Genomic DNA, 21,967 nt, shown 5'->3' on the forward strand with positions numbered 1-21,967 from the left:
ATCATCTTTATTAAAGATTTATAAAAATAACGATGCTGCGTTTTGATCCGCCTCTCCTTCCCAGGAAGAACTGCCTGTGGACACTGGTCTCATTCTAATGGTCTACAGACAGCCTCTGCTTGAAGATATTCCACATGACTGTAAAATAAATAAATAAATAATTATATTTGAATAGTTATTCTGTTACAAAACATGTACATAGTGTAGCATTGATTCACCAAGCAAGTCTGGGATGCCAACAGAAAATGTTGTTTTATTTAAATACAATTTGGTTGAATGACACATTTAGCCATATGATAATTACATGGGGGTTCAAATGTACAAAATTGTTTACCGTTTTACAGTAAATTGCAGACAATCCTGGTTCTACTGTAGGACCCAGTTAAAGAAAAAAGTGAAAGAAAAGTCCAATCTGAACAATAACCCCCCCAGTAAGACTGTAGTAACCAGTGAATTGCACTACAAAATACTGTAAGGTCACTTGTTGCTACTGTTGATGATAATGAATAGAACAAAATAAAAAGCTGAGTCTATTCTTCATCCTCTTTGAAAAAATGTATTTCAGGTATAGGGTGCCATTTCAGATTGTCCCCAAATCTCCATCGTCTTTCGTCTGTTGGCTCTGCAATGGCAGAGGGTCCATCCTTAGTGTTGTACAAATCAGAGTCCCCTTGTTCCCAGAACTACTCTTCACCAAATTCTCAGAGCAATAGGCCTTCATCCTGTACATATTAGCTTTATTCTCGCAGCAGCCCATGTTACTCAGTAACAGATAGACATCTTTCCTGAAAGCCTTAGTAAAGATGGCATAGAGGAAAGGGTTGGCACAGGAATTGATAGGAAAGAACAACACCAGGAGTATCTTGGAGTTGGTGACAGTGATGAGCGGAACCTTAAAGGCTGCGGATATAGCGAAGAATGAGATGGGTGCCATGCAGAGGAGATCGGTGAAGATGAGGACAGCCATGCGCTTAGCGATCTTGGCGTCTGCACTGCGGCTGGGGAACTGGGGATTCCGCACTGCCAGGTAGATGAGGACGTAGCAGACGCAGACCACCAGGAATGCCCCCACGTTGAAGAGGAGGAGCAGGAGGATGAAAGCCTGGGCCAGAGGAGTCTTTACATCCATGGGAAGGCACATGCTCACCTGGAAAATATTTATTGTGTTATTTAATATACAGCAGTAATGAAAAAGTGTGTCCTAACCAATCTTCTCCTCTGGGAAAATAATGTAAAGAACACACAGAACGATGGACGGTCATTGCTTTCTTTTGCCGCGGTGTGTTATAGCAACAACGATGGACGGCTATCACTGGCTGTCGCTGCGGTGTGTTTTTTAACACAACAATGGATGGTCATTGCGTTCTGTCGCTGCAGTGTGTTATAGCAACCACCTGCTGGGTGCAGACTAGTGGTGACTATTTGCGTGGATTCAACATGTAGAATCCTTGAAAAATGAACAGAAAATGTCGGCCACTATTCTGTTCAGAAGCACTAGGTATACTCTGCCGTCCATTGTTCTGTTTTTTTTTATAGTACAGTGTATTATATACCCTGCTGTAGCTGCTGACCCCCACCAGGGGGAGCATGGCCATCCCCAGACAGATCAACCACCCTCCAGCCATGATGCCAGCAGCCTGCGCCAGGCCTAGCCTCTTCTCCAGCTGCAAGGCATGAGTTATCGTATGCCAGCGCTCCAGAGTGATAGTCGACAACGTGTACACCGACAGCTCCCCACCGAACACAGACAGGAAGCCCGCCGCACTACAACCTGCTCCCGTCTGCCAATCGATGGCGTGCTCACTGTAGTGGCCTCGGGTGTGGAGGTCGACCGCTGCGATCATAAGGAGGTAGACGCCGATGCAGAAGTCAGCGAAGGCCAGGTGACACATGAGGAAGCGTGGCACGGTGAGTTTACAGCGACTGGTGAAGAAGATGAGGAGGACCGTCAGGTTGCCAATGATCGCCAGGATGTTGATGAACCAGATGGCGACTCTGAGAAAACTGAAACCTGGAGTGAACAAAGGAAAAGCAGTCAAACTCAATCAAACTTCATTTATATAACACATTTCTTACAGAAAATACATTTAATGGTGCGCAACAACATTAGATACCATTTTTATTTTATTATTATTAAGAAATAAAAATCGTAAAATAGTAAAATAACAGTGGAAAGGAGATCGTACGACAAAGTAATCTCTGAATGTTTGTGCATCATGCCTAGGCCTTCTGTTCTTTCAGTAAAAGGCTGTTGCCAAAACATGTCTGTTAGTTTGACCTCTTGACTGCTTGAAATAATTAATGAATTAAATTAAAACTTCTAAAGACTATTAGAGTGAATGAGGGTTTTCCCAGTTTGTCTTTTTAACCCTGCATTCAAATACTTTACCTAAGGGACTAAGCTGAGTTGAGGGCAGCAATTCTTGATTCTACCTGCTATGTCTTCACACGGGTTAAAGGCGTCAGCCTCTGGTGTACACTGGAGGGTTGGTCTGGTCTGACAGTTTAACCATAGTTCTGGATACTGGAAATCCACACCTCCGTAGGACTCATCTTCGACATCTTCGTTTGTTCCATGTATTTCCACCAGTAGGGATGTGTCGGATGAGTCCACCATACCAGCTGGAAACCTGGTGGTACAGGAAGCGAGAGCTGTAAAGAGTAGGTCAACGGTCACTAAAGTTTTATGACTGTATAATTATATTGACATTTATTTTTCCCGAAGACCAATGCATTTAGTGTCGCGAGCTAGACGGATCTTGCGGACTTACATGAATTAGTCTGGTAATATGAGGCTACAATGATAGAAAAACCTGTTTCCATAGTTCAAAAGTGGAGAAATGAAAGGTCAAAACTGAAAGGTCATGATTGATCATGATGTGTCACTAGTATTGCAGGACTGGATGAAAAACAGTTCACTTTAGTTCAGACAAGTAGTGGCATTTCTAATCGGATAGTTTAAATGGGATCCCTGAAAAGTCATAATCAATAGATGATTAATTACTCAAATTAGGAATTAGGCAAATAAGGCACCTTCACTGAAGATGTCTCTTAGTCAAAACGGATGAATCTACAAACTTGGCAATTCCATGATGTAATGAATAATTATTTGGGGAACTCAGTTTTTAGTTTTTAAAGGCCCAGTGCAGTCAAAAAAGTGATTTCCCTGTGTTTAATATATATTTCCACACTATGAGATTGGAATAATAATATGAAATTGTGAAAATTATGAGTGTAAGAGTTGTTTTTTTGGTGGGATGGAGTTTTGGCCTTCATGGTGACATCACCATGCGGTACATTAGTTAATAAATCAATAAGAAAGAGAGTTACAAACCTCTCTGCCAATAACAGCACATTTTCAGTTTTCCCCTCCCCACTCAAAATCCTTGCTTGAGAAGTTGCCCTTTACTAAAAAGCTATTTTGGATTATTTTTTACAATTGTAATTTAAAACAATCACAATAAGTCGCAAAATTGTTAACCAGAAATGATTTGATATTGAGATAAAAATGGCTGCACTGAACATTTAAACTACTGCAGTAGTAAACGAAGAAGAAAAGAAACTCACTTATCAGACGGACTGTCATCACAATACGTAGGCCTAGATCCATTATGTTGTGCTGCATTGATTGGAGAATCCCTAGGGGTGAGAGAGGTAAATTAAACCTGTGTTCAAAATCAGCTTGGAGCCATAGAGATGGATAGATGGTGCACTTGCCACAAGATAGCCAACAATGGCACTGTCTATGCCATCACAGAAGCCATGATCACAAAGATAGGAGGTGTTCTCTCTTTTCCATCTCTATATTTGGAGCATACTACCATTAGTGTCTGGTCTTGATTTCATTGTGAACCTCATTGATAAACTGCAACAGACTGAAACAAATATTGTTCCCATTTATGATCCTGTGTTGTTAGAACTGCGAGCTTGAATGTTTACAGTAAAAGAGAGAGGGGGCATGGGAGAAAGAGAGAGGGGGCATGGGAGAAAGAGAGAGGGGGCATGGGAGAAAGAGAGGGGGCATGGGAGAAAGAGAGAGGGGGCATGGGAGAAAGAGAGAGGGGGCATAGGAGAAAGAGAGAGGGAGCATGGGAGAAAGAGAGAGGGGGCATGGGAGAAAGAGAGATAGAGTATGGGTGAATGAGATAGGGGGCATGGGAGAAAGAGAGAGGGGGCATAGGAGAAAGAGAGAGGGGGCATGGGAGAAAGAGAGGGGGGCATGGGAGAAAGAGAGAGGGGGCATGGGAGAAAGAGAGGGGGGCATAGGAGAAAGAGAGAGGGGGCATGGGAGAAAGAGAGGGGGGCATGGGAGAAAGAGAGGGGGCATGGGAGAAAGAGAGAGGGGGCATGGGAGAAAGAGAGAGGGGCATGGGAGAAAGAGAGGGGGGCATGGGAGAAAGAGGAGAGGGGGCATAGGAGAAAGAGAATGGGAGAAAGAGGAGAGGGGGCATAGGAGAAAGAGAGAGGGGGCATGGAAGAAAGAGAGAGGGGGCATGGGAGAGAGAGGGGGCATGGGAGAAAGAGAGGGGGCATGGGAGAAAGAGAGGGGGGCATGGGAGAAAGAGAGAGGGGGCATGGGAGAAAGAGAGAGGGGCATGGGAGAAAGAGGGGGCATAGGAGAAAGAGAGAGGGGGCATGGGAGAAAGAGGAGAGGGGGCATGGGAGAAAGAGAGAGGGGGCATGGGAGAAAGAGGAGAGGGGGCATAGTAGGAGAGAATAGTAGAAAGAGAGGGGGCATGGGAGAAAGAGGAGAGGGGCATGGGAGAAAGAGAGAGGGGGCGTGGGAGAAAGAGAGAGGGGGCATGGGAGAAAGAGAGAGGGGGCATGGGAGAAAGAGAGAGGGGGCATGGGAGAAAGAGGAGAGGGGGCATAGGAGAAAGAGGGAGGGGGCATGGGAGAAAGAGGAGAGGGGGCATAGGAGAAAGAGAGAGGGGGCATAGAAGAAAGAGAGAGGGGGCATGGGAGAGAGAGGGGGCATGGGAGAAAGAGAGAGGGGGCGTGGGAGAAAGAGAGGGGGCATGGGAGAAAGAGAGGGGCATGGGAGAAAGAGAGAGGGGGCATGGGAGAAAGAGGAGAGGGGGCATAGGAGAAAGAGGGAGGGGGCATGGGAGAAAGAGGAGAGGGGGCATAGGAGAAAGAGAGAGGGGGCATGGGAGAAAGAGAGATAGAGAGAGAGAGCGAGACAAAGTGTGTGTTTGTTTGTGTGCGTGCACTTGTTTTCCTACATTATCAGGACCCCAATGTCCTAGCATTTCACCTTAATATCCTGAAAAGGTAGGAAAACAAGAACTGTTTTGAACATTCAGGACTTTTTTCAGGTCCTGAATTTGTTCAAATTGTATTTTAAGGGTTTTGGGGTTAGGGTTAGGGTTAGGCTTAGTGAAAGGTTTTTTGGGTATAATGTTATGGTTAGGTTAAGTATTAGGGTTAGGTTTAGGGTTAGGGAAAATATAATTTTTAATGATCCAAAAATGTTACCCTCCAAAAGTCCTTACACTTCATGAAAATACAGCTGTATATGTGTGTGTGTGTATGTGTGTGTGTAGGGCCAACTACCACATTTGGGACCCTGGGCACCGACCTCTTTCATTTCAACACATTTTGCCATGGTGCAGAGAGAAAAATTGGCAGTTTTACAATGTTATTATACAATATTGCAGTTTTAAAGCGAATTTCCTGCTATTCTACACATTTTGCCATGAGGCTGAGGGAACCTGTTGTAGTTTTAAAGCAAATGTCCTGCAATTCTACACATTTTGCTATCATATGCTAACTGTGGGCCCCCAACCTCTTGCTGCCTGTCTCCAGAGGAACTGCAACGCGGTCATGCTTTGATCTTGTACTGATATGCTTTGGGGAAGCAGTCAGTCGGAGAGACATGTTTTTGATTCTCAAGACATAATCACAAAGCAGTGGTAGAGTATCACTTATATTAGGAAATGAATATTTGATTTGGTTAACAGCAATAAGGAGAGACTGGCATGAGAGCTGTGTCACAGACACACACACACAGGGCCGGATAATCAAACGGGCACGCATCGAACATGCACCCCGGCCCCCAACCTAAAATGAGATACAATATATTTAGTCTCTTGTGATAGACTGCTAGCTGGCCAGCAAACACTACTTGGTTTTGGGTTCCGAGGTTACATTATCTTTAACCCTAGAGACTGATTCCAGCTGCATCCTGTAAACAATTCATGGGAATCATTTGAAGGGCATTGAAGACCATTGTCTCATTAATTCCAAACTTCTACTAGGAATAGCCCACTTAATTACTAGTTATATCCCTCGAAAAGAGGAAATCCCTGTCCGTCAGCCCTAAAGCAAGTTTCCTCTTGGTCTAACATCAAGACACTGGTTTCTCCTGTGGGGGACCCAGGTTCAAATCCTGCCTTTGACACTTGCCCCTGATGTGAATCAGAAGAGGCTGGTTGGAGGTGCTATAGGAGGATGACTCGCTGAAATGGAACAGGGTCAAACATGTGGTTTCATATGTCTGATGTGCATGATACCATTCCATTCCAGCCATTACAATGAGCCTGTCCTCCTATAGCTCCTACCACCAGCCTATTCTCGTGTGAATGGGATTATGCCACCTGTGTGTGTCCCAGGTGAGTAAGGCACAGCAGTGGCTGTTGTAGGTGAGGTGTGCCTTCTGCAGGTTGCCCAGATCCCTGAAAGGGGGTAGTCTCTTTAGGCCATAGGCTGTACGGGCAACCAGCTCCACGACAGAATTGAGGCCATGGGATGGCAAAGTCTCTATCGCCGTCGACGAGACATCTCTGGAAAACATACAGTGAAAACACAATCATAATAAACTCTTTATTAATTAATAATCTCCCTCACTAATAAACTCACTCACTCAGTCATTCATCAGAGCTCTAATTACAGACACGGCAAAGGGTTCAGAAAGGTTTTTGAGGATATCACAGTACCAGTCAAAAGTTTGGACACACCTACTCATTCAAGGGTTTTTATTTTTACTATTTTATACATTGTAGAATAGCCCTTACACAGCGCTTAGTGGGACTATCATTTGTTTTTCAACAGGGCAATGACCCAACACAGCTCTAGGCTGTGTAAGGGCTATTTGACCAAGAGTGAGAGTAATAGTGCTGCTTCAGATGACCTGGCCTCCACAATCACCCAACCTCAACCCAATTGAGATGGTTTGGGATGAGTGGGACCGCAGAGTGAAGGAAAATCAGCCAACAAGTGCTCAGCATACATGGGAACTCCTTCAAGACTGTTGGGAAAGCATTCCAGGTGAAGCTGGTTGAGAGAATGCCAAGAGTGTGCAAAGCTGTCATCCAATCAAATCAAATTTATTTATATAGCCCTTCGTACATCAGCTGATATCTCAAAGTGCTGTACAGAAACCCAGCCTAAAACTCCAAACAGCAAGCAATGCAGGTGTAGAAGCACGGTGGCTAGGAAAAACTAGGAAGAAATCTAGAGAGGAACCAGGCTATGTGGGGTGGCCAGTCCTCTTCTGGCTGTGCCGGGTGGAGATTATAACAGAACATGGCCAAGATGTTCAAATGTTCATAAATGACCAGCATGGTCAAATAATAATAATCACAGGCAGAACAGTTGAAACTGGAGTAGCAGCACGGCCAGGTGGACTGGGGACAGCAAGGAGTCATCATGCCAGGTAGTCCTGAGGCATGGTCCTAGGGCTCAGGTCCTCCGAGAGAGAGAAAGAAAGAGAGAAAGAGAGAATTAGAGAGAGCATACTTAAATTCACACCGGACACAAGATAGGACAGGAGAAGTACTCCAGATATAACAAACTGACCCTAGCCCCCAGACACATAAACTACTGCAGCATAAATACTGGAAGCTGAGACAGGAGGGGTCAGGAGACACTGTGGCCCCATCCGATGATACCCCCGGACAGGGCCAAACAGGAAGGATGTAACCCCACCCACTTTGCCAAAGCACAGCCCCCACACCACTAGAGGGATGTCTTCAACCACCAACTTACCATCCTGAGACAAGGCCGAGTATAGCCCACAAAGATCTCCGCCACAGCACAACCCATGGGGGGGGGCGCCAACCCAGACAGGAAGATCACATCAGTGACTCAATCCACTCAAGTGACGCACCCCTCCTAGGGATGGCATGAAAGAGCACCAATAAGCCAGTGACTCAGCCCCTGTAATAGGGTTAGAGGCAGAGAATCCCAGTGAAAAGTGGGGAACCGGCCAGGCAGAGACAGCAAGGGCGGTTTGTTGCTCCAGAGCCTTTCCGTTCACCCTCACACTCCTGGGCCAGACTACACTCAATCATATGACCCACTGAAGAGATGAGTCTTCAGTAAAGACTTAAAGGTTGAGACCGAGTTTGCGTCTCTCACATGGGTAGGCAGACCATTCCATAAAAATGGAGCTCTATAGGAGAAACCCCTGCCTCCAGCTGTTTGCTTAGAAATTCTAGGGACAATTAGGAGGCCTGCGTCTTGTGACCGTAGCGCACATTTAGGTATGTACGGCAGGACCAAATCAGAGAGATAGGTAGGAGCAAGCTCATGTAATGCTTTGTAGGTTAGTAGTAAAACCTTGAAATCAGCCCTTGCCTTAACAGGAAGCCAGTGTAGGGAGGCTAGCACTGGAATAATATGAACACATTCTAGTCAGGATTCTAGCAGCCGTATTTAGAACTAACTGAAGTTTATTTAGTGCTTTATCCGGGTAGCCGGAAAGTAGAGCATTGCAGTATAACCTAGAAGTAACAAAAGCATGGATACATTTTTCTGCATAATTCTTGGACAGAACGTTTCTGATTTTTGCAATGTTAAGTAGATGGGAAAAAGCTGTCATTGAAAGAGTCTTGATATGTTCGTCAAAAGAGACATCAGGGTCACCGAGGTCCTTCACAGTTTCATTTGAGACGACTGTACAACCATTAAGATTAATTGTCAGATTCAAAAGAAGATATCTTTGTTTCTTGTTATCTAGAACAAGCATCTCTGTTTTGTCCGAGTTTAAAAGTAGAAAGTTCGCAGCCATCCACTTCCTTAAGTCTGAAATACAGGCTTCTAGCGAGGGCAATTTTGGGGCTTCACCATGTTTCATTGAAATGTACAGCTGTGTGTCATCCGCATTACAGTGAAAGTTTATGTTATGTTTTCGAATGACATCCCCAAGAGGTAAAATATATAGTGAAAACAATCGTGGTCCTAAAACGGAACCTTGAGGAACACCGAAATTTAGAGTTGATTTGTCAGAGGACAAACCATTCAGAGACAAACTGATATCTTTCCAAAAGATAAGATCTAAATCAGGCCAGAACTTGTCCGTATAGACCAATTTGGGTTTCCAATCTCTCCAAAAGAATGTGGTGATCGATGGTATCAAAAGCAGAACTAAGGTCTAGGAGCACAAAGACAGATGCAGAGCCTCGGTCTGATGACATTAAAAGGTAATTTACCACCTTCACAAGTGCAGTCTCAGTGCTATGATGGGGTCTAAAACCAGACTGAAGCATTTTGTGTACATTGTTTTTCTTCAGGAAGGCAGTGAGTTGATGCGCAACAGCATTTTCTAAAATTTTTGAGAGGAATGGAAGATTCGATATAGGCCGATAGTTTTTATATTTTCTGGGTCAAGGTTTGGCTTTTTCAAGAGAGGCTTTATTACTGCCACTTTTAGTGAGTTTGGTACACATCCAGTGGATAGAGAGCCGTTGTCACACTCTGACCATTATTTGAGTTGTTTGTTTCTATGTTTTGTTTGGTCAGGGTGTGATATGAGTGGGCATTCTATGTTGTATGTCTAGTTTGTTTGTTTCGATGTGTTTGGCCTGATATGGTTCTCAGTCAGAGGCAGGTGTTAGTCGTTGTCTCTGATTGGGAGCCTGTTAAGGGAATTTTTATCTATAATGACTAATTATGTATACATTTCAGGATGTACTAATCAGAATACAATTATGGTACTGTATATGTACTAATCAAAATACTAAATGTTACTGTATATGTATGAATTTTCTTATCTGATCCCAGTACTGAAGTGAATGTGGTCAAGAGTTTAGTAACAATGACAGTCTGTTCATTGGTACAAATGAATCAGACTGGCTAGAATGCTTATCTACACAAAAAAACCTTGACTCGTAAATTATATTAAATTGGTAGGGAGACGGATGTGGGAAGCCTTGAGACTCAGCCTTGGTACTGGAAGGGAGGTGTGTGAATGTGGGCAAAAGTTAGGACAATGACGGTCTGTTCCTTTGTACAAATGAATGAACTATCTCCAGATGGCAGGGACGGACTATCTCCAGACTGTCTAGAATGCTTATCTACACTGACTGACCTTGGCTTTAGGCGAGGAGGGAAGGCTCGAGAACTATAGGGCCTCTCTACCAGTGTCAAGAAGAGATAGAACATTTAGAAAACGCTGACGTCATTTTCAGTTTATAACCTGTGGTAAAATGTGTATGAAGGCAGTACTCTCTTGAATTAAACGCTGTTACCTGACTTTTAAGACCGGGGCTCTGTCCATTCTTATAAAATAAAGGGTCTTACAAACCCTTTATGCATTGACAGAATGTTTAATTTTGATTGGGAAATAAAACAGAGAAATTTAGAATTCCTTCAACAGAGCCATATTTAGGTAGCCTGTTTTGTATTGTGGGGTGTGGGTGATTGTTCCTGTTTCCTGTGTGTGTGTTCACGTTACGGGACTGTTTCGTTTTCGTTCATTTTGTCGGTTTATTGTTCAGTTTGTTCGTTGTATAGTATTCAATAATAATGGATAATCATCACACTGCATTTTGGTCCTCCTCTCTTTCGCCCGACGAAGAACGTTACAGCAGTTTATTATGTTCAACATAGGAGGCCCACGCACAGGAAGCAGCTCTTTCAGTAGTTTAGTTGGAATAGGGTCCAGTATGCAGCTTGAAGGTTTAGAGGCCATGATTATTTTCATCATTGTGTCAAGAGATATAATACTAAAACACTTGAGTGCCTTTCTTGATCCTAGGTCCTGGTAGAGTTGTGCAGACTCAGGACAACTGAGCTTTGAAGGAATAAGCAGATTTAAAGAGGAGTCCGTAATTTGCTTTCTAATAATCATGATCTTTTCCTCAAAGAAGTTCATGAATTTATTACTGCTGAAGTGAAAGCCATCCTCTCTTGGGGAATGCTGCTTTTTAGTTAGCTTTGCGACAGTATCAAAAAGGAATTTCGGATTGTTCTTATTTTCCTCAATTAAGTTGAAAAATGGGATGATCGAGCAGCAGTAAGGGCTCTTCGATACTGCATGGTACTGTCTTTCCAAGCTAGTTGGAAGACTTCCAGTTTGGTGTAGCCATTCCGATCCATTTTCTGTATACCAGGGAGCTAGTTTCTTATGAGAAATGTTTTTAGTTTTTAGGGGTGCAACTGCATCTAGGGTATTGCGCAAGGTTAAATTGAGTTCTTCAGTTAGGTGGTTAACTGATTTTTGTCCTCTGGCGTCCTTGGGTAGACAGAGGGAATCGGGAAGGACATCAAGGGATCTTTGTGTTGTCTGTGAATTTATAGCACGACTTTTGATGTTCCTTGGTTGGGGTCTGAGCAGATTATTTGTTGCAATTGCAAACGTAATAAAATGGTGGTCCGATAGTCCAGGATTATGAGGAAAAACATTAAGATCCACAACATTTATTCCATGGGACAAAACTAGGTCCAGAGTATGACTGTGACAGTGAGTAGGTCCAGAGACATGTTGGACAAAACCCACTGAGTCAATGATGGCTCCGAAAGCCTTTTGGAGTGGGTCTGTGAACTTTTCCATGTGAATATTAAAGTCACCAAAGATTAGAATATTATCTGCTATGCCTACAAGGTCCGATAGGAATTCAGGGAACTCAATGAGGAACACTGTATATGGCCCAGGAGGCCTGTAAACAGTTGCTATAAAAAGTGATTGAGTAGGCTGCATAGATTTCATGACTAGAAGCTCAAAAGACGAAAACGTAATTTTTTTTTGTAAATTGAAATTTGCTATCCTAAATGTTAGCACCACCTCCACCTTTGCGGGATGCACGGGGGATATGGTCACTAGTGTAGCCAGGAGGTGAGGCCTCATTTAACACAGTAAATTCATCAGGCTTAAGCCATTTTTCAGTCAGGCCAATCACATCAAGATGATGATCAGTGATTAGTTCATTGACTATAATTGCCTTTGAAGTAAGGGATCTAACATGAAGTAGCCCTATTTTGAGATGTGGGGTATCATGATCTCTTTCAATAATGACAGGAATGGAGGAGGTCTTTATCCTAGTGAGATTGCTAAGGCGAACACCGCCATGTTTAGTTTTGCCCAACCTAGGTCGAGGCACAGACACGGTCTCAATGGGGATAGCTGTGCTGACTACACTGACTGTGCTAGTGGCAGACTCCACTATGCTGGCAGGCTGGCTAACAGCGTCCTGCCTGGCCTGCACCCTATTTCATTGTGGAGCTAGAGGAGTTAGAGCCCTGTCTATGTTGGTAGATAAGATGAGAGCACCCCTCCAGCTAGGATGAAGGCAAAGGGTGGCTACTTTGAAGAATCTCAAATATAAAATATAACACTTTTTTTGGTTACTGCATGATTCCATATGTGCTATTTCATAGTTTTGATGTTTTTATTCTACAATGTAGAAAATAGTAAAAATAAAGAAAAACCCTTGAATGAGTATGTGTGTCCAAACTTTTGACTGGTACTGTACAAATTCCAATGGAGCTAGAAGCAGAAGTGCATGCATTAGATAGATTTTCGACTTCTAAAGTGACTTACAGTGTGTGTACTGCATGCCTTTCTAGTATGGGTAGTTGATCCCTGCAGCTGTAGGAAGGTTACCATGACTTCATATAGTCTTGTGATAACCTGACTAAATAAAGGAAACATAGAATAAAGACCAAATATTGATAGTCTTAAAGCGTGTCGCTTACAGTATCCTAGGGCCCACTGCTCCTTTAAAAGCTTCCCTATGGATCACTCGAAGGTTTCGGTTATTCTTCAAAACCCTGAGAACACATAAAACAAAGTAGATGTAAATAGCATTGTTTATTGATACAGGTTTATTTATCCATTTGCTATCATTGTAAAAAAAAAAATTGAAATGTTAAAAGTATAGGAAATACTACAATTTATTTATCTTGGTCCCATTAAAGGCATAGTCTTGTATTTCTCTAATGCCATTGTTGAACAGGTTCCTGGAATAGAGAGAAAACAATGTTAACACCATTGGCATTAAGGCCTAGATCCCAGATCCTGAGTAGGCATTAAGGAGAGTTAGTGGCTTTAATTGTCATTCAGTATAGCAATATCATTTTCACACTTCAGGCTTTTAGGACTATATTCACCTTTGGATTGGAAAAAGTAGGTCTAGCCATTATAATAACACAGTACTTACATTGCAGTATATTCAGTTGTCATGCCAACGAAAGCATTTACTGGTATTGACAGAAGATAGAGGTTGTCACAGATATCCCTGTAAGACACATTTTTGATTATTTTTGATTTATCCGTTATTTTACCAGGTAAGTTGACTGAGAACACGTTCTCATTTACAGCAACAATCTGGAGAATAGTTAAAGGGGAGAGGAGGGGGATGAATGAGCCAATTGTAAACTGGGGATTATTAGGTGACCGTGATGGTTTGAGGGCCAGATTGGGAATTTAGCCAGGACACCAGGGTTAACACCCCTAATCTTACGATAAGTGCCATGGGATCTTTAATAACCTCAGAGAGTCAGGACACCCGTTTAACGTCCCATCCGAAAGACGGCACCCTACACAGGGCAGTGTCAATCACTGCCCTGGGGCATTGGGATATTTTTTAGACCAGAGGAAAGAGTGCCTCATACTGGCCCTCCAACACCACTTCCAGCAGCATCTGGTCTCCCATTAAGTTGATTAAGTTGATATAATACTGTTTAGGCCTATATTTACTTTTCAACAGTGTCGACAAGTCCTTCAACGTCACTGACCCATACTTACAAGACTCTGTCTGATGAAAGTCACAGTGTTTTAATGAATTTCGAATTAAAAAATAGTTTTAATGGAGAGTTTTGGCATCTCCACCTCTTATGGACTCCACTAGGATTTAAGGCAGCACCTCTTCTCATGTTGTTGGAGCACCCCTTTTTTTATTCACATACTTACAAGACAAAATTTTGGTTCCAAGGTTCCAGAGAATGGATAGAAGTCATGTCAGGAAACACTGTTATCCCAGTGTTGGATATGCTCCTGTTAATGCATAACAAGACTGTATTATATGACTTCATAACACAATAATAACCTTTTTGCTCTACCTTACCAAGGTCTTGCTATCCCTTATGTATGTTGTATCATATGGTTTCTATGTTTTGTATGTACAATATACATTGAGTGTACAAAACATTAGGAAAATCTTTCTAATATTGAGTTGCTGGGGCATTGACTACAAGGTGTCGAAAGTGTTCCACAGGGATGCTGGTCCATGTTGACTCCAATGCTTCCCACAGTTGTGTCAAGTTGGCTGGATGTGCTTTGGGTGGTGGACCATTCTTGATATACATGGGAAACTGTTAAGCATGAAAAACCCAGCAGCAGTTCTTGACACACCAGGGCGCCTGGCACCTACTACCATACTCCGTTCAAATGAACTTAAATATTTTGTCTTGTCCATTCAACCTCTGAATGGCACACATACACAATCCATGTCTCAATTGTCTCAAGGCTTAAAAATCGTTCTTTAACCTGTCTTCTCCCCTTCATCTACACTGATTGAAGTGGACTTAGCAGGTGACATCAATAAGGGATCATAGCTTTCACCTGGTTTCACCTGGTCAATCTATGTCCTGGAAAGAGCAGGTGTTCATAATGTTTGATACATACAGTGTATACACTGGGAAAAATAAAGATTTACTGAACTGAAATTAACTATTGTGAGGTCAAAGTGTCACCATGTACATTGTAGCAGAGTATAAGAAAGTATGTGAATGAATAAACCAGACAGGTAGCATTATCTAGAGTGGAACAAGCCCTCTATGCAGAGAGAGATAGGATACATCCCAAATGGCAGCCTATTCACTTTATAGTGCGCTACTTCTGACCAGAGCCCTGGTCCTGGTCAAAAGTAGTTCACTATAAAGGGAATACAAAGTAGTGGACTATAATAGGAATAGGGTGCCATTTGAGACACAGACATAGTACAGTACGGTATGGTCTCTGGTATCTCTTAAAGTTCAGAAGGCCTCTCACAGATAACGCAGCTTAGGAAGGTTGTTGAACGTCCTTCGAGCGATGTGCACCAGGCTCCGTATGTTCTTAATGAAGCTGCAAAACAAAAATGTATATGAGGTCACATACAGCACACATCTGACATACAGAACACACTTGATTTCAGCCAGTCCCTTTACAATATATTCAAAACATGGTCTCAGTAGGATAAGTCAAAATAGTGACATTTAATAATTTTAGTTATACTGTATGTCACCCAAGCTGACATATCAGTTATACATCACTTACAATGACATATTACTAAACGTCACATACATCACTTGCAAATCTAGAACACCATCTTGAAGACAGATCAGCCCATACAAGAAAGCAGACTAAACTCTGCTATGAGGATCCATGTTCTACCCCTGGGGGGAAACACACTCACATTTCATTGAGGTCGAGAAGATTGTTGAATGCAAGGGTCTCTATAGTTTCCAAGGCAACACTTTGACCGATTTCTCTAAAAGACGCACCAAGCAAAAACAGGTTATTTTGAACAATTCATAACCAAAAGGGGTGTGGTCAAAAAGCAATTGAATTGATATGGATTAACCCCAGATTGATATTTGATACTCACATATGCTGGACTCTTCTAAGGCCATCAAAGGTGTGGCTGGCTATAGTGCTCATATTCAGATGCTTCAGGATGCTGAGAAGTATTGGAACAGTTAGAAAGACAATATTATATAAAATTGTACTTTTAAACTATTTTACAGACCATCGAAAAGGAACCAAACTTTAATTCAATACATTAGTATGTGTTTACTTTTAGTAAGTCAAATAAGACATTTTGTTAACAGTCAAGGAAGTGTGTTCTTGAAAGAATTCCCTGTCTGAAGTTGTCCTGGTAACAACACATTGTTCAAGGTCTTCCACACAGCCACACACATATCAGTTGTCCTCTTCAGTAAACACACACGCTCACATACACACGCATAAGCACACACACACGTACACACACACACACACACACACACACATCAAAAACAAGCCCTAAATCCAGTGCTTTGCAAAGGTATTCATCCTCCTTGGCGTTTTGTTGCATTACAACCTGTAATTTAAATGGATTTTTATTTGGATTTCATGTAATGGACATACACAAAATAGTACAAATTGGTGAAGTGAAATGAAAAAAATTACTTGTTTCATAAAATTCTAAAAAATAAAAAACAGAAAAGTGGTGCATACATATGTATTCACCCCCTTTGCTATTAAGCCCCTAAATAAGATCTGGTGCAAACAATTACCTTCAGAAGTCACATAATTAGTCAAATAAAGTCCACCTGTGTACAATCTAAGTGTCACATGATCTGTCACATGATCTCAGTAGAAATACACCTGTTCTGAAAGGCCCCAGAGTCTGCAACACCACTAAGCAAGAGGCACCACCAAGCAAGCAGCACCATGAAGACCAAGGAGCTCTCCTTACAGGTCAGGGACTGTAACGGCGTTCTCTTGTTGTTGAAGGAGAGTCGGACCGAAATGCAGCGTGTAAGTTACTCATGTTTATTAAGTGAAGACAAACGAAACGAACTAACACAAATAACTAATAAATACAAAAAAACAACAAACAGAACGAAACCTAATACAGCCTGACTGGTGCAAACTACACAGAGACAGGAACAATCACCCACGAAATACAAGGCGAAAAACAGGCTACCTAAATACGGTTCCCAATCAGCGACAACGAGAAGCACCTGACTCTGATTGAGAACCGCCTCAGGCAGCCAACCTAATTAACACACACACACACCCCTAATCAACTACAATCCCAAACACTACAAACCCCAATACGGAAATACAATACATAATAACCCCATGTCACACCCTGGTCTGACTAACTAATAAACTAAAACACAAAATACTAAGACCAAGGCGTGACAGAACCCCCCCCCCCTAAGGTGCGGACTCCCGAACGCACCTCAAAACCATAGGGAGGGTCCGGGTGGGCGTCTGTCCATGGTGGCGGTTCCGGCTCCGGACGTGGACCCCACTTCATAATTGTCATTGTTCCTCCCCTTCGCGTCCATGGATAATCCACCCTAACCGCCGACCATGGCCGAATAGTCCTCACCCAGAACCCTACATAATAGAGGAGCAGCTCGTGACTGAGGGGCAGCTCGGGACTGAGGCAGCTCGGGACTGAGGGACAGCTCGGGACTGAGGGACAGCTCGGGACAGCTCGGGACTGAGGGACAGCTCGGGACTGAGGGGCAGCTCGGGACTGAGGGGCAGCCCAGTACTGAGAAAAAGCCCAGTACTGAGATGAAGCCCAGTACTGAGATGAAGCCCAGCCAGGAAGTTGAATCCGGCAGATCCTGGCTGACTGGCGGATCCTGGCTGACTGGCGGATCCTGGCCGACTGGCGGATCATGGCTGACTGGCGGATCATGGCTGACAGGCAGATCTGGCAGATCCTGGCTGACTGGAGGATCCTGGCTGACTAGCAGATCTGGAAGAGTCTGGTTGACTGGCAGATCTGGAAGAGTCTGGTTGACTGGCAGATCTGGAAGAGTCTGGCTGACTGGCAGATCTGGAAGAGTCTGGCTGACTGGCAGATCTGGAAGAGTCTGGCTGACTGGCAGATCTGGAAGAGTCTGGCTGACTGGCAGATCTGGAAGAGTCTGGCTGACTGGCAGATCTGGAAGAGTCTGGCTGACTGGAAGAGTCTGGCTGACTGGAAGAGTCTGGCTGACTGGCAGATCTGGAAGAGTCTGGTTGACTGGCAGATCTGGAAGAGTCTGGCTGACTGGCAGATCTGGCTGCTCCATGCAGACTAGCTGCTCCATGCAGACTAGCAGCTCAGGCTGCTCTATGCAAACTGACAGCTCTGGCTGCTCCATGCAGACTAGCTGCTCCATGCAGACTAGCAGCTCAGGCTGCTGTATACAGACAGGAGGCACCGGCAGCGCTGTAGAGGAGGAAGGCTCTAGAACCGCTGAACTGACGGGAGACTCCGACAGCGCAGGAGAGGGAGAAAGCGCTGGCTGCGCTGAACAGGCGAGGCGCATTGTAGGCCTGATGCGTGGTGCTGGCACTGGTGGTATTTGGCCGAGGACACGCACAGGAAGCCTAGTGCGGTGAGCTGCTACTGGAGGGCTGGGGTGTGGAGGTGGTTCTGGATAGACCGGACCGTGCAGGCGCACTGGAGCTCTTGAGCACCGAGCCTGCCCAACCTTACCTGGTTGAATACTCTCGGTTGCCCTGCCAGTGCTGTGAGGAGAAATAGCCCACACTGGGCTATGTAGGCGAACCGGAGACACAGAGCGCAAGGCTGGTGCCATGAAAACCGGCCCAAGGAGACGCACTGGAGACCGGATGCGTAGAGCCGGCTTCATAGCATTTGGCTCGACGCTCAATCTAGCCCGGCCGATACGCGGAGCTGAAATATACCACACCGGGCTATGCACCCGCACTGGGGACACCGTGCGCACCACTGCATAACACGGTGCCTGCCCGGTCTCTCTAGCCCCCGGTAAGCACAGGGAGATTGCGCAGGTCTCCTACCTGACGCAGCTCTACTCCCTGATAGCCCCCCCAAAAAAATTTGGGGGCTGCTTTTCGGGCTTCCTTGCCAACCGTGTTCCCTCGTATCGTCGGCTCCAATCTCCGGCTGCCTCTGCTCTCCTTAGTGCCTCCACCTGTTGCCATGGGAGGCGATTTCTTCCGGCCAATATCTCCTCCCAAGTGTAGCAACCTTTACCATCCAGCACGTCTTCCCATGTCCATTCTTCGAATAATTCCTCCTCCCTTTGCTGCTCCAGCTGTCGCTGCCTGTTAACACGCTGCTCCTGTTTGCGCTGCTCCTGCCTGTTGACACGCTGCTCGGTCAGTGTGGTGGGTGATTCTGTAACGGCGTTCTCTTGTTGTTGAAGGAGAGTCGGACCGAAATGCAGCGTGTAAGTTACTCATGTTTATTAAGTGAAGACAAACGAAACGAACTAACACAAATAACTAATAAATACAAAAAAACAACAAACAGAACGAAACCTAATACAGCCTGACTGGTGCAAACTACACAGAGACAGGAACAATCACCCACGAAATACAAGGCGAAAAACAGGCTACCTAAATACGGTTCCCAATCAGCGACAACGAGAAGCACCTGACTCTGATTGAGAACCGCCTCAGGCAGCCAACCTAATTAACACACACACACACCCCTAATCAACTACAATCCCAAACACTACAAACCCCAATACGGAAATACAATACATAATAACCCCATGTCACACCCTGGTCTGACTAACTAATAAACTAAAACACAAAATACTAAGACCAAGGCGTGACAGGGACAAAGTTGTGGAGAAGTCAGGGTCGGGTTATAAAGAAATATCAGAAACTTAAACATCCCACGGAGCACCTTTAAATCCATTATTACAAAACGGAAATGGAAATGGCACCGCAACAAACCTGCCATGAGAGGGCCGCCCACCAAAACTCACAGACCAGGCAAGGAGGGAATTAATCAGAGAGGCAACAAAGAGACCAAAGATAACCCTGAAGGAGCTGCAAAGCTGCACAGCAGAGATTGGAGTATCTGTCCATAGGACCACTTTAAGCCGTACACTCCACAGAGCTGGGCTTTAAGGAAGAGTGGCCAGAAAAAGCCATTGCTTAAAGAAAAAAATGAGCAAACACGTTTTGTGTTCACCAAAAGGTATGTGGGAGACTCCCCAAACATATGGAAGAAGGTACTCTGGTCAGATGAGACAAAATTTAGCTTTTTGGCCATCAAGGAAAATGCTATGTCCGTCGCAAACCCAACACCTCCCATCACCCTGAGGATACCATCCCCACAGTGAAGCGTGGTGGTGGCAGCATCATGCTGTGGTGATGTTTTTCATCGGCAGGGACTGGGAAACTGGTCAAAATTGAAGGCATGTTGGATGGCGCTAAATTCTTGAGGGAAACCTGTTTCAGTCTTCCAGAGATTTGAGACTGGGATGGAGGTTCATCTTCCAGCTGGACAAGGACCCTAAGCATACTGCTAAAGCAACACTCAAGTGGTTTAAGGGGAAACATTTAAATGTCTTGGAATGGCCTAGTCAAAGCCCAGACCTTAATCCATTTGAGAATCTGTGGGCTAACTTAAAGATTGATGTACACCAGCGGAACCCATCCAACTTGAAGGAGCTGGAGCAGTTTTTCCTTGAAGAATGGGCAAAACTCCCAGTGGCTAGACGTGCCAAGCTTATAGAGACATACCCCAAGAGACTTTCAGCTGTAATTGCTGCAAAAAGTGTCTCTACAAAGTATTGACTTTGGGGGATAAATAGCTATGCACACTCAAGTTTTCTGTTTTCCTGTCTTATTTCTTGTTTGTTTCACATTAAAAAATATTTTGCATCTTCAAAGTGGTAGGCATGTTGTGAAAATCAAATAATTCAAACCACCCACAAAACAAATTGTCTTTGCAACTCTGCCTAGAAGGCCAGCATCCCGGAGTCGCCTCTTCACTGTTGACGTTGAAACTGGTGTTTTGCGAGTACTATTTAATGAAGCTGCCAGTTGAGGACTTGTGAGGTGTCTGTTGCTCTAACTAGACACTCTAATGTACTTGTCCTCTTGCTCAGTTGTGCAGTGGGGCCTCCCACTCCTCTTTCTATTCTGGTTAGAGCCCGTTTTCACTGTTCTGTGAAGGGGTAGTACACAGCGTTGTACGACATCTTCAGTTTCTTGGCAATTTCTTACATGGCATAGTCTTCATTTCTCAGAATAAGAATAGACTGATGAGTTTCAGAAGAAATGTATTTGTTTCTGGCCATTTTGAGCTTGTAATCGAACCCACAAATGCTGATGCTCCCGTTACTCAACTAGTCTAATGAAGGCCAGTTTTATTGCTTCTTTAATCAGGACAACAGTTTTCCTCTGGGCTAACATAATTGCAAAGTGTTTTCTAAAGATCAATTACCTTTTAAAATTAAAAACTTGGATTAGCTGTGCCATTGGAACACAGGAGTGATGGTTGCTTATAATGGGCCTCTGTACGCCTATGTAGATATTCCATAAAAATCTGCACTTTCCAGCTACAATAGTAATTTACAACATTAACAATGTCTACAATGTATTTCTGATCAATTTGATGGGGGTTTTTTGGACAAAAAATGTGCTTTTTTTTTTCCAAACATAGGCATTTCTAAGTGACCTCAAACTTTTGAACGGTAGTGTACATTATTTTAACTATATTTACTGTATAGCTAATGAAGATTACGATAACTATTGCAACAAAGAAACAATCTTAGGGAAGATTTTCACTCATAGAAACTGCACATGTAATAATCTGTTTGCGATGCGTGCAGGACAGCAGAAATGTGATCTGGAGTTAAAGGTCATGGGTTAGACAGCAGAACTATAGCACACATGACTATACTAGACACCAAACAAAATAGTTTATGTATTATGTCCTGGGTTTGGTTCTCCAATAGCCCCGTCATCACAGCGTATACTGTTACAGTATACAGTATATGATGGAGTGGGGAGTTAAAAGAGTGTGTTGCTTCAAAATAGGTCACTGATCTCTGAAATTCAAGTAAACTCGGATGCAAGGTGGAATCCCTGGACGTGCGAACGAAGTCGAATTTCATATCCCTCCATCGTTCCTGTAGTCGGACATCGATTTGGATGGTCAAAGCGATGAGGGAATCGAGATCAGGCAAGAAAAGAGAGATGGGGGAAAAGCAAGAGCTGATACAGAAACGCTGGTTGACTTGACAGACATGATGAACTGGC

The 21,967-nt window shown here is 43.9% G+C and overlaps 1 protein-coding gene across 2 annotated transcripts in view; it reads right to left on the bottom strand.

Annotated features, from left to right (window-relative positions):
• Window positions 1–226: 226 nt before the first annotated feature.
• lhcgr (luteinizing hormone/choriogonadotropin receptor) overlaps window positions 227–21,967 on the bottom strand; it is a 31,830-nt gene continuing 10,089 nt past the window's right edge. Inside the window, exons 2-14 of one of the 2 annotated variants that reach the window (XM_064950263.1) lie at window positions 15,813–15,884; window positions 15,621–15,695; window positions 15,215–15,289; window positions 14,135–14,218; window positions 13,383–13,460; window positions 13,114–13,182; window positions 12,919–12,993; window positions 12,764–12,811; window positions 6,600–6,785; window positions 3,568–3,639; window positions 2,434–2,630; window positions 1,554–2,011; window positions 227–1,147 (exon numbers count right to left, since the gene is read on the bottom strand). In XM_064950263.1, the coding sequence (XP_064806335.1) occupies window positions 581–1,147; window positions 1,554–2,011; window positions 2,434–2,630; window positions 3,568–3,639; window positions 6,600–6,785; window positions 12,764–12,811; window positions 12,919–12,993; window positions 13,114–13,182; window positions 13,383–13,460; window positions 14,135–14,218; window positions 15,215–15,289; window positions 15,621–15,695; window positions 15,813–15,884 (2,056 nt within the window). In that variant the 3' untranslated portion in view covers window positions 227–580. The remainder of the gene's footprint in view (window positions 1,148–1,553; window positions 2,012–2,433; window positions 2,631–3,567; window positions 3,640–6,599; window positions 6,786–12,763; window positions 12,812–12,918; window positions 12,994–13,113; window positions 13,183–13,382; window positions 13,461–14,134; window positions 14,219–15,214; window positions 15,290–15,620; window positions 15,696–15,812; window positions 15,885–21,967) is intronic. The other variant, XM_064950264.1, reaches the window with a different exon arrangement.

Source organism: Oncorhynchus masou, chromosome 31, assembly GCF_036934945.1.
Source record: "Oncorhynchus masou masou isolate Uvic2021 chromosome 31, UVic_Omas_1.1, whole genome shotgun sequence".
Classification (NCBI taxonomy): Eukaryota; Metazoa; Chordata; class Actinopteri; order Salmoniformes; family Salmonidae; genus Oncorhynchus; species Oncorhynchus masou.